Source organism: Bufo bufo, chromosome 1 (assembly GCF_905171765.1).
Source record: "Bufo bufo chromosome 1, aBufBuf1.1, whole genome shotgun sequence".
NCBI classification, from domain to species: Eukaryota; Metazoa; Chordata; class Amphibia; order Anura; family Bufonidae; genus Bufo; species Bufo bufo.
Genome location: NC_053389.1, coordinates 288,803,067 through 288,816,414, shown reverse-complemented (window position 1 = coordinate 288,816,414; position 13,348 = coordinate 288,803,067). Strand labels below are relative to the sequence as shown.

The 13,348-nt window shown below is 43.0% G+C and overlaps 1 protein-coding gene across 1 annotated transcript in view; it reads left to right on the top strand.

The window, feature by feature from the left end:
* The window catches only part of LOC121008049 (proton-coupled amino acid transporter 1-like), a 97,104-nt gene extending 84,166 nt beyond the window's left edge, over positions 1 to 12,938 (top strand). Inside the window, exon 11 of the mRNA XM_040440329.1 lies at positions 11,218 to 12,938. Coding sequence (XP_040296263.1) covers positions 11,218 to 11,492 — 275 coding nt within the window. The 3' untranslated portion in view covers positions 11,493 to 12,938. The remainder of the gene's footprint in view (positions 1 to 11,217) is intronic.
* The last annotated feature ends 410 nt before the right edge of the window (positions 12,939 to 13,348 follow it).

Sequence of the window (13,348 nt, the reverse complement as noted above, 5' to 3'; positions counted from 1 at the left end):
AGGTTAGGACAAGCCAGTATTTTTTTGTTTTGGACCTCCCGAAAGGGTACTGGCAAGTGCCCTTAACAGAGGCTGCCAAAGAGAAAACTGCCTTCATCACGCCTTAGGGGCAGTATCAATATAAGGTCTTACCCTTTGGTCTGCATGGCGCCCCCACAACTTTTCAGCAACTAATGGACATTGTGCTTCGTCAACATCGTCGGTACGCTTCGGCTTACCTGGACGATATTGTCATCCACAGTACCGACTGGCAAAGTCACCTACCCAAAGTGCAGGCTGTAGTGGACTCCCTTCGGAAAGCTGGCTTAACTGCTAACCCAAAAAAATGTGCGATAGGGTTAGAAGAGAGTACCTGGGGTATGTCATTGGGCACGTAGTCATCAAACCCAAAGTGAACAAAATAGAAGCGATGCGGAATTGGCCCCTACCTGTCACCACTAGGCCAATAAAGTCATTCCTGGGAATGGTGGGCTATTACATGAGGTTTGTTCCCCTTTTTGTTATTCTAGCCGCGCCCTTAACAGGACTCTTGAAGGGACACAAGTCAACGTTGGTTTGCTGGGATGATCGGGCGGAAGAGGCTTTCTCCACTTTGAAGTCGGCCCTGTGCGGGTCCCCGGTTTTGGTGACGCGCAACTTCAAAAGGGAGTTTATAGTACAGACCGATCCCTCCAAAGTAGGCCTCGGTGCTGTATTGTCTCAAGAAGTCAACGGGGAGGAGCATTCAGTTGTCTTCCTCAGCCATAAGCTCACCCCAGCCGAGACCCGGTATAGTATAGTGGAGAGAGAGTGCCTAGCTATCAAGTGGGCACTACAATCTCTCCGCTATTATTTATTGGGAAGAAAGTTCCGCCTGGTGACTGACTACTCCCCTCTCAAGTGGATGAGCCAGGCCAAGGACAGAAATGCCCGGGTCTCCCGATGGTTTCTCTCCCTACAAAACTTAAAGTTTTCGGCGGAACACAGGGCAGGCCGGTTACAGGGAAATGCGGATGCCCTGTCCCGGGTACACGGTCTTGGGTGTGTTCACCCCCTCAGGGTTAAACAAAGGGGGAGGGGGGGTATGTGACACTGAGAGGTTTGGTCTGGGAAAACAGGTATTTTCCTCCCAGCATGTGCTGCTGGGCTGATTTACAGCCAGGTGAGGTCAAATACCGGACCGGATTTTAAGTGCCGGTCCGGTTTTTGTCAGCCCCTGGCTGTCCTTAAATAGGCAGCTGGGCTCAGAAGTGAGGTCTCTGTGTTGGGATCTGGGAGCCTTGTGTCTGGATGAAGGCTTGCTACCTGTTTGGCGTGAAAACAGGTTGGTGCTGCTATGCTCAAGGGCTCTTTGAGGCAGAACTGCTGCATGGTGTGAATTACCACCAACACAGCAAGGTGACTTTTTGTTTGAATATGACTGCTTGTTTTGTCACTTGCCTAAAGTGTGAATAAAACACTGAACTGTTTGATCCAAAGAACTTGTTGTTGCCTCTGCACTGCGTCCACTTATTCTGTCTACCAGAGCGAAACCCCACACTATCTATCTGTCTATCTCATGTCTGTCTGTCTGTCTATCTCATGTCTGTCTATTTCATGTCTCTCTGTCTATCTCAAATTATGGAAGAAAGGCAGCATTTTGACTTCAGTGAAACAAGTGGATTCCTTTATTCCCCCAACACTCAAGGCTCCCTGCCTGTTGGTAGTCTATAGATTGCTTAGCTCCAGTGTGTATCATTTGCATTCCTGATTACTGAGCCATTGCATTTTTTATTTTTTTTAAATCTTGGTATAAATCTGGCTTTTGAACACAAACCGGTCGTTCTGTGCATTGCGGACCGCAATTTGTTGTCCCGAGTACACGGGCACCATCCATGCGGTTGCCGCAGACGGAAACAGACCCATTCAACTTGAAAGGGTCCATGATCTGTCCGCACCGCAAAAAATAGAACAGGTTTATTTTTTTGTGGTGCGGAGGCAGGGAGAGAAAGCCCACGGCAGCGCTCCATAGTTATTCTGTGGGGTTCTGTGCCTCCATTCCACACCGCACCTTCTGGATTGCGGACCCATTCAAGTGAGTGCATGCGAGTGTGGTGCATGCCATGATCTCTAACAGTTACTAGGCTGCGCAGTAGCAGATCCCGTATCGAATCGATCCGGGTACAAAAGTATCGATTGCGCTTCGAAAATTCGATACCCGGTGCAACCCTACAATGGAGCTTCCTTTGATGATTATATGATTCTCATCATCCAGTGCATACAGTAAAGCTGGCAAGTGACCATCGGAGGGGAGGAAGTATCTGCTCTGGTGCCCACCGTAAAAAATGCAATTTATCAAGATTTCTTTTTATGTTCCTTGTCACATAAGAATTAAAAATACTTGCAAAATTTTTAAGAAATATATTTAAATTAAAACTCTGTTTTAATTAATGTAATTTTCAGATAGTCCCTTAAAGGGGTTGTCCACTTTATAAGCAGACTCCCCTATGCTTCCAAATGTAATAAAAATGATAAAAGCTAGCGTACTCACCATGTAGTCCCCTGCAGTTTCCAGAGACCCTGGCCCTCCCCTCCGGTTTGTGTTTGCGGGTCTGCAGCAGTGACTTAGCTGTATACAGCACATGACTGCAAGCTGATCACTGTCTTCATCAGTCTTGTGCTGTATACTGCGGAGGCCAGTGATTGGCTGCAGTGGTCGCATGTCTTTTATAGCTACATCACCGGTGCAGACTGTAAACATAAAGGAGGTAACGCCTGGACTGGCTGTGCTGGAAACAGCGTGGGATTAAGTGGCAGGTATTTGTTCTTTATACCTGAACCTGCGGCACTGCTGCATGTGCCAGAAGCAGTTGTACCTGATGTATCCAGATCTTTAGAAGAGCGTGGCACTCAGGATGTGTCACCCACACGCTGTGTCGTGTGACCCCAGCAAACTCCTGAACCAGCTGCCAGAATGTCTTTAGCAAAGGTCAGCAAGATCATGGAATGCTTTTTTGTATTTTGGTCTCCCTAAATGATATGATATTGAACCTTATATTTTTAATATATCTTCCAAAATGCCTTAAACCTGTAAACAAGCCTTTAATTTACTATATTGTATATTTGTTCTTCAGACTGGCTATGCTTTGCCCTTTTGCCCTAGGCCCAGAGATGTAATGTATCACCTCCCCAGCTTGACTATGGCTTCCTGGCCTGCCTCAGTTCTAGTTGGCAGTCTTCGCTCTTCTCAAGCTCTTCCAGACCTAAGAGCACCAGGTTTGGCCTAATTTGCCTTCTGAGTGTTCCGTTTTTCAGACTAACCCACCGAGCAGCCACTGGTGCAGAAAGAGAGAGTGATATTATTTGACAGGTCAGCCCCTTTTCAGTGGTGTAGGGGAAACCAATGAATATTTTATGGCTCCTCTGCTGTGTGTAAAATGCAGGAGAATGAGCAAATTAGAGACTTCTCCAATTACCGATGCCTCAGCCAGCCTTTTTAAACTGGCTTTTCTGGGTCTTAAAGGGACTGGCCAATTTAAAGAACTTGGGCTGGATAGATGCTCAAGTTCATGTTGTGCCACAATCTTCTGATATGTACCTGTTTGCCCACCTGCTTGTGACAAGACCGCTGGCTATTTAAACATCCCACCACTGCGTCCGCCATATCCTTGGGAACCAAAATGGCAGTGATCATGTCCATAAGAGGATGCGGCTGTGGAGAACAAAACTGTCACGTGATTAAAACATGTGACCGCCACTGTTTTGGTTCCCATTAATGCGCGGTTGTGGTGGTGGGCTATATACAAAGATGGGGGAAGCTTCTCAGGAGAGCTGATAGGTGCATGTCTGTGACACAGCATGGACTCGTGTGCCCATTCAGTCTGGAATCTTATAACATGAACCACCCCTTTAACCTTCCTTTGTGTCTTTTATACTAGAGTCCCTTTTTAGAAGGACCTCTTAGCTCTCATGACGTGTGTTTTAGTAAGTAAATTCCCTATAAAATAACAATTTGGGCCCTTTTTTTCTCATAACCTTGCATTATGCCTTTTTCTTCAGTGGGGGCAATTCACTATACACTTTAATAATCCAGTCCGTGCTGACAATTTCACACTGTCTAGAGACAGACACAATGACACTATGGAAGTCTTCACAAAGCTGAATCCTCAGAAAGAAAGCCCTTATCACATTGTGCATTGCTTTAAAATCTCCATTTTATGTCATGTTTGTATGGATTAGGCTCTGTTCACTCTGCGCAGTGGTTTCGGTTTATAATGGAATACACAGTGCAGTTATGGGTCCGTTTTTTGACCGATACCAACAATGCTCAGTGGATCCTATTGACTTATTATGGGATCCGAGAGGTTCTTCAGAACTATCCTCAGGATAGTTGGCGTTTCCTGAGGATAGGCCATCTTAGAAAACCCTATTAACAATTAGGCATGTTGGATTGCAACTATCGTCTTGTGTATCTCCATGTTTACAGACCAAAAACAAGTCATACCCTCGCCTGTCTCGTACTTCTTCCAAGGTACTGTACATGCAAATTCTACCATTTTTTTGTCTTTAGCTTCAATTGCAAAAATATGGTATCACATTATCATTGATGAGGATTAGACCTCTGGTACCCCAGCGGTTTCTGAGAATGAAGGGGATGCAGCACTGGTTTGGTGCAGCTTTGCATCCCCTTCGTTCTCAGAATCAGTAATGGTCTCGGAGGTTGCACCCTCATGACCATACAGACCAGTGTAGTCACCAATGCTACTTTTGTGGGATTTTTTCCCCAGACCCCTGAACAGTCTATTTTTGCAGTGGTACAGGAGTTGGTGAAACACAATGTCACCGGAAATGGATAAATATAGGTAAGGCCTCATGCACACGACCGTTGTGTTTTGCGGATCCACAACACACGGATGGCGTCCGTGTGCGTTCTGCAATTTGTGGAACGGCACGGACAGCCTTTTAATATAACTGCCTATTCTTGTCCTCAAAGCGCGGACATGAATAGGACCGGTTATATTTTTTTTTGGCTGGGCCACGGAACGGAGCAACGGATGCGGAGAGCACATGGAGTGCTGTCCGCATCTTTTGCGGCCCCATTGAAGTGCATCCATGCGGACCAAAACAACGGCCGTGTGCATGAGGCCTTAAACTGATCCTTTGAATACGTTTTTAGTCAGTTTTTGGGTGACCCAAAGAATTCTGCATTATTTTTCATTAGTGGTCTGTCAATGATATTCCCTGGTACTAGGAGAACTGGACACAAATGACTACATATTTCTTAATGTTTTTTAGATGTTAAGGAAAACTGAAGGACATTGGTGACATTTCCATTTGATGCACAATGAATTATTGCTGTGTCTATAGAGAGGAATTGCCAGAATCCCACAGACCTCTGAACCCTCACATGTAACCTCTTTTTGTGTCTCAATCCCATTATCAGGCTGTCAGAGTTGATGTGTAGATGAAATGCAAGCACCACGAGTTGGTCTCCTTGCCGCTTGCCTTGTCGCTTCCCATAGAGTGAGTTTTCAATTATTGTATTGATTAACGCCTTTCTCTCCTTTTCCCCTTCCACTTTCTTTTGGAGAGCTCTTTATTTCAGCTAGAGCATGACATTAATCTTCATATTGCAGTTTAAAGTAGACCGTTTCCTAGTGAATATTCATAACTCTGGACCTATAGAAGGCGAAACTCTAAAGTTTCCAGGATGACTTTGAGAAACCATCCAGCGGGTTTAAAAACCAATTTCTACTTTTGACATTGAAAATGGTGGTTATTTTCTTAATAGCTGATATTAAAAGTACTGAACATTTAGTCACCATGATCAAGGGGATACAAAAAGGAAAATAAAACGTGCATAGCTCGAAAACTAGGCCAAAGATACAGTAAGTCAATGGAGGTGTTAATTGGCACCATTGAAATACTGAGAACTGTGTAACATTGTAGTCAAAGGGTCCAAGATTTTATCTCATCAAATGTCTATAGATTGATAACATTGTAAAGATCTCAGATCTGGGGCCTTCTTTTTTCAGATGTAACAATTCCATTCACTGTGTCTAAGACTGTTGAAATGCTAAGGTTAGGCTACTTTCACATTCGCGCTTTGGGCAGATCCGTCATGGATCTGCAAAAAACGGATCCGTTACAATAATACAATCGCATGCATCCATCATGAACGGATCCGTTTGTATTATCTGTGACATAGCCAAGACGGATCCGTCATGAACTCCATTGAAAGTCAATGGGAGACGGATCCGTTTTCTCTGGCACAATAGAAAACGGATCTGTCCCCCATTGACTTACATTGTGTGCCAGGACGAATTCGTTTGGCTCAGTTTCGTCAAGCGGACAGCAAAACACTGCAAGCAGCATTTTGGTGTCCGCCTCCAGAGCGGAATGGAGACTGATGCAAACTGATGCATTCTGATCGGATCCTTTTCTATTCAGAATGCATTAGGGCCAAACTGATCCGTTTTGGACCGTTTGTGAGAGCCCTGAGCGGATCTCACAAACGGAAAGCCAAAACGCCAGTGTGAAAGTAGCTTGAGGTCTACACTGTGAGTTTGGCTACAACAAGTCTCATGGACAAAGATCAAAGTGTAGCTCTACCTTCTTCACATTTAATGAAGATCAATAAGGTTGTGTATGTGTATGGGTGTGTCCCAACTCTCTCCTGACAATATCTGACGGCCGCTTATTCCCCACTCCCTATTGTTATAACATGCACACTTGATCAAGCTGAGGGTGCATGGGTATAGCTGTCCACTGTATGGTATGTTGACTTTAGGGTTGCCGAACCTGGTGGGGAACTCCTTTTGATTGATCAAAGGCCGTCTGTAAAGAGGAAGTAATGGAACTTTATTGTGTGGCTAATGTGTGATAGGGTTTTTCGAGATCGGTGGTTGTGGTTGGCATGCTGTGAAGAGGGCGCAGCCTTTTCAAACCGCTGATTGGTGATGGTGTCTGAACCTCACTGATCAGATATTGATGGGCCTTTAATATAGTTAGAAGATATTTCATACTTAGAGCCACTATACATAGAAAAAACTAATTTACTTAGCGTATTTGGAGAAACACCATGGTTATAACAAGACTAAATGAATCACAAAATACTACAGAACCCAAACCAAGTACCATGTAGATGACTTTTATATTACATTGTCACATTATGTCCTTTGGTGGAAATAACCATAGATAAAGGCCTCTTGGCACGTAATTTTGGTGATGGTTGCCTCCAGGTTACTTCTTTCGCATCATACTGAGGCAAAGATGCCTCATCTTCTCATAAATCAGAACTTGACTTATTGGGCCAGATTTATCATTACTCTGACAGCTCACTCCACTTTCACATATGGCTAAAGTCAGTTTTAGCCAAGTCAGATTTATGATCGGCCCTTTAAGACTGTAATAAATGTGGTTTGACGGTAGCCGTTTATCCGTCAGTAAGCAGCTTTACAAAAGTCGCATGTTCTATTAAAAAGTCTCATAAGATAAGCATGGTCCTCACTGGAGTGAAATTGCGCATTTTTTTGCGACTTTTTAAATAGTCGCAATAGTAAATCTGTCTAGAGATTAATTTACATAAGAAAACACGCCCACCTTCAGAAAACTGGCGAGCATAGTGCAGAGCAGAAGAAAGTCGCAAATTTTTGCGCAGTTTTAGCGATTGCGCAAACATTTGCAACTCTTTCACTCCATTATTCTGACTTGAGCTAATGATAAATCTGGCCCATTGACTTTAATGGGTGACCAAATGTAGAATCGAAAACCCATAATAAATGTGAATTCCTATGGCCACCAGTATATAGCCACCTATGTATCTGGGTGTGTAGAAAATCGAAAGCTTGACAATACACGATGGAGGATTTATCACCATAGTAATGGGGATTGCTGAAAGTCCACATCTTCTGCATTAAGTGATTGCAGTGAGCAGAGCTTCTTCTCCTGAACTGTCTCCCATGACTTGTCCAGGCAGTGACCGCAGCGGCCTTTATCCATTAGGTACTGACAGGATTTTCTCATCCACGTGCGTTACCTGGTAATCCACTTCACTTGATTACTTGCTGACTCCCAATGGAACTTTTAGATTGAGAGGCCAAAGACCTGGTTTTCATTTTTTTTTTATTTTGCATAATGCATTTACTGTTGTTTTTGTTTTACAGTTTCTTTTGAAGAACCTATACCTAATTATACATATTTTTTTTATATATAAATTTCCATGAACATTTAAAGAGCATCTGTCAGCAGATTTGTGCCTTTAAAACTGTCTGACCTGTTGCATGTGCAATTGGCCGCTGAAGGCATTTGTGTTGGTCCTATTTTCTTATGTGACTGCATTGCTGAGAAAAATCATTGTTTAAGGGTACTTTCACACTGGCGTTATTCTTTTCCGGTGTTGAGGTCCGTCCTAGGGGCTCTATACCGGAAAAGAACTGATCAGTTTTATCCTAATGCATTCGGAATGGAGAGCAATCCGTTCAGGATGCATCAGGATGTCTTCAGTTCAGTCCTTTTGTCTTTTCAGGACAGAGATGATAATGCGGTTTTATCGCCGTCCTAAATTCCGGAACACTTGCCGGCATTTTTCCCATTGAAATGCATTAATGCCAGATCCGGCCCCGAGTGTTCCGGCAAAACGGATCCGGCATTGCGGTCTGCGCATGCTCAGACCGCAAAAAATGTAAATAAAATAAATAAATGCCAGATCCGTTTTTCCGGATGACACCGGAGAGACTGATCCGGCAGTTCAATCCATTTGTCAGACGGATCAGGATCCTAATCTGTCTGACAAATGCCATCAGTTTGCATACGTTTTGACGGATCCGGCAGGCAGTTCCAGCGACGGAACTGCCTGCCGGAATCCACTGCCGCAAGTGTGAAAGTACCCTAATATGAGCAAATGAGCCTCTAGGAGCAATGTGGGCGTTGTAGTTATACCTAAATGCTCTGCTCTCTCTGCAACTGCCGCGCCCTCTGCACTTTGATTGACTGGGCCAGACAGGCATCATCATGCCATAATGGAAGCACTCGTTAGTATTCGCCCCACAAGACGCACTGACATTTTCCCCCCACTTTGGGTGGAAAAAGTGCGTCTTATGGGGCCAAAAATGCATACATTTTTCTGAAACGGAGGTATCTGGATAAAAACTTTTTTTTTTTTTTAAAAGACTGCCACAAACGTATTGAAACATATGCAAATATGTTAATGACAGCCACAAAATTGCATACATCTGTGTTTTTATATATTTTTTTATTTTGTCTAAACATATCTGCTTGACGTACAGCAAAAATGAGATGTGAACAGGCCCTAAGGCTATATTTTTGTCATACATTTAACATATTAAAAAAACATATATGTTGATGGATGCCTCTGACAGGTGCCATACAGTGACATCTGTCTCTGTAGAGTGTCATTGTAAAAAAAAATATATGTTAACGTATACGTTTTTAGCTGGACTTTGCAGGATCGAAAAGCGTGGGTACATGCGTCCTGCAAAATGTATACGTTAATGTGTATAATTAAGTAATTTTTTTTTTACAATGAAAATCTATGACAAAAACATGTGAACCCAGCCATAAATGAGTGTTTGAGCTGACAGGAAAGCACAGATAAGGCTACTTTCACACTCACGTTTTGGGCTTATCCGTCATGGATCTGCAAAAAAGGATCCGTTACAATAATACAACCGCATGCATCCGTCATGAACGGATCCATTTGTATTATCTGTAACATAGCCAAGACGGATCCGTCATGAACACTACTGAAAGTCAATGGAGGACGGATCCGTTTTCTATTGTGCCAGATTGTGTCATAGAAAACGGATCCGTCCAGTTGACTTACATTGTGTGCCAGGACAGATCCGTTTGGCTCAGTTTCGTCAAGCGGACAGCAAAACGCTGCAAGCAACCGCCATAACAGTAGCAGGTAATGGGGATAATAAGTATAGCAGACATACAGTACAGACAAAAAGTTTGGACACACCTTCTCATTCAAAGAGTTTTTTTTTTCATGACTATGAAGGCATCAAAACTATGAATTAACACATGTGTAATTATATACATAACAAACAAGTGTGAAACAACTGAAAATATGTCATATTCTAGGTTCTTCAAAGTAGCCACCTTTTGCTTTGATTACTGCTTTGCACACTCTTGGCATTCTCTTGATGAGCTTCAAGAGGTAGTCCCCTGAAATGGTCTTCCAACAGTCTTGAAGGAGTTCCCAGAGATGCTTAGCACTTGTTGGCCCTTTTGCCTTCACTCTGCGGTCCAGCTCACCCCAAAACCATCTCGATTGGGTTCAGGTCCGGTGACTGTGGAGGCCAGGTCATCTGGCACAGCACCCCATTCACTCTCCTTCATGGTCAAATAGCCCTTACTTTCAAAGTTTTCCCAATTTTTCGGCTGACTGACTGACCTTCATTTCTTAAAGTAATGATGGCCACTCGTTTTTCTTTACTTAGCTGCTTTTTTCTTGCCATAATACAAATTCTAACAGTCTATTCAGTAGGACTATCAGCTGTGTATCCACCCTGACTTCTCCTCAACGCAACTGATGGTCCCAACCCCATTTATAAGGCAAGAAATCCCACTTATTAAACCTGACAGGGCACACCTGTGAAGTTAAAACCATTTCAGGGGACTACTTCTTGAAGCTAATCAAGAGAATGCCAAGAGTGTGCAAAGCAGTAATCAAAGCAAAAGGTGGCTACTTTGAAGAACCTAGAATATTACATATTTTCAGTTGTTTCACACTTGTTTGTTATGTATATAATTCCACATGTGTTAATTCATAGTTTTGATGCCTTCAGTGTGAATCTACAATTTTCATAGTCATGAAAATAAAGAAAACTCTTTGAATGAGAAGGTGTGTCCAAACTTTTGGTCTGTACTGTATACTGAAGCAATATCTGGGTGATGAGTATATAGTGAGAAGAAGCATAAAATGGCGTATATAGGAATGTATATGTGATCTCCTGAAATGGTAACCCATAGTCCACCTTTAGGCCAATTTCACACAGGTATGAGCTGTCAAAGTGCATCCATGTGAGTACAGTACAATGGGGACTGGAGCTGCCGGTCGGTTCAGGAGATGTGGTCATCACATGGACGTAGTTCCTGGACCGCACACAGCCATCTGAAACCGGTAGAGCATTACCATATATATCCTGCTTGGTGGTGGAACATAATGTTACTGACATGTTTATCAGTATAGTCATGTGTGAAACTTTCTGACATTTTGCATTTAATCCCCAGGTGTCTTGGCAATCCTCATTCCTCGCCTGGACCTGGTCATCTCACTGGTGGGATCCATCAGCAGCAGTGCACTGGCTCTCATCATTCCACCTCTCCTGGAAATAGCCACTTACTACTCAGAATGTCTTAGCCGTTGGGTCATAGCCAAGGACATTATCATCAGTCTTATGGGCTTCTTAGGATTTGTTCTCGGGACCTATGTGACCCTATGGGAGCTCATTGTGTCAGATTCCAGTGCCGGTCACGTCAATGCCACTTTATACGCAGTGCAATGAGGCACAGAGCTCCATGTCTTGGTACCTCGAATGTTCCATCTATATATTTTTGGTCTCAATATTAGTGAATGTATTTATTTTACCAGGTGGCTGCCAAATATGCTACACCTGTGGTAAGAGTTCGGCCGTGTAAAATTAATAGGAACATTGTCTTCTTGCTCCATGAGAGGTGTTTTTTCTTCTGTTGCTCTCACCCAAAAAATGACTAATACTGCCAATTCTATTCCAAAAAATGAGGATGTATGGTTAATGTAAGAAATACACAAGGATACTTCTGTTATTACATAGTTAATTATGAAAATGTCTTTCCTAACCTAAATAATTGATAACCCTCAGTGTTATTTTAGATAAGCATCTAGCCCTTTGTAAATGCTGCCATTGTATGTGCTGCTACTACCTCTTGGGGTAGCCCATTCCATAGTTTGACTACTCTAACTGTAAAAAATCCTTTCCTGTATCGATGTCTACAAGATTCCCATTACAAAAAAATTCTTTTCTGGTGTACAGGATAACTTTTCTCTCAAAAGGATTGGGATCCTAGTACTTTACCAATCTGTATGGGCTGTTAAAACCCCCTATGCTAATCTGATAACAGCAGGGGAAGCTGTGGACATTTTCCCTGGCATGGCACCTGGATGTGGTCATACATTTCTTTCGCTTAAAGAAAGGGGTTCCAAGTGGGAAGTGCCCCTTTGTTATCTACAATACGGTATATATTCAGGGGTGGTCCATATAGAACACTCTTTTAAAGGACATCAGTCAGCAGATTTATTCCTATGAAACTGGCTGACCTGTTACATGTGTGCATGGAATCTGAAGGCATCTGTGTTGGTCCTATGTTCATATGTGCCCGCAGAGCTGAGAAAAATGATGTTTTGTTATATGCAAATGAGCCTTTAGGAGCAACGGGGGTGTTGCCTTTACTCCTAGAGGCTCTGCTCTCTCTGCAACTGCCATGCGCTCTCCACTTTGACAGGGCCTGGTGTGATGACTTTTTCAACGTCTGACCAATCAAAGTGGAGAGGGTGCAGCAGTTGCAGAGAGAGCTGAGCCTTTAGGTTTAATAGCAACGTCCTTGTTGTTCTTAGAGGCTTATTTGCATATGTTAAAATATCATTTTTCTCAGCAATGCGGGCACATAAGAACATGGGACCAACAAAGATGCCATCAGCTGCCAAGTGTACATTGTACAGGCCAGACAGTTTCATAGGTACAAATCTGCTGACAGATGGCCTTTAAATAAAATTTACTTGGGCTACGTGAAGTGAATAAAATGACAAGTCTTGGAATAGGAAGTGCATTGGTTAATAATGGCAAAAGTGCTCTGTTCCCCTTTACTGCAGAACCGTGGTGAGTAGGTTGAATGAAGGAGAATTTGAACTTTCACGTTGCTTCTCAATTCAAGTCTATGGGACTGCCAGAGTGCTCAGCAGTTTTATTATCCCCATAGACCAGGGGTCTGCAACCTTTAAGACATAAAGAGCCACTTGGACCCGTTTCCGAAGGAAAAAAAAAACTGGGAGCCGCAAAACCATTGCGACATTTAAAACAAATATAACACTGCATATATTGTTTCTTACCTTAATGCTATATACAGGATTGTGCAGTCAGCTGTCAATCTGAAGAAAAAAAGGACTTTTTCACTTAACGATGTAAAATATATTTTTGCAAATTTATAGCTAATTAAAATATTTAATTTACCTTTACCAGACCACCCCAATCATGTGCCAGTAATACCAGACCCGCCCCCCCCAATCATGTGCCAGTAATTCCAGGGGCCCCCCAAATTCCCCAATCATGTGCCAGTATAATACCATTATGTGCCAGACTGCCAGTTAAAAAAATAATAATTAACA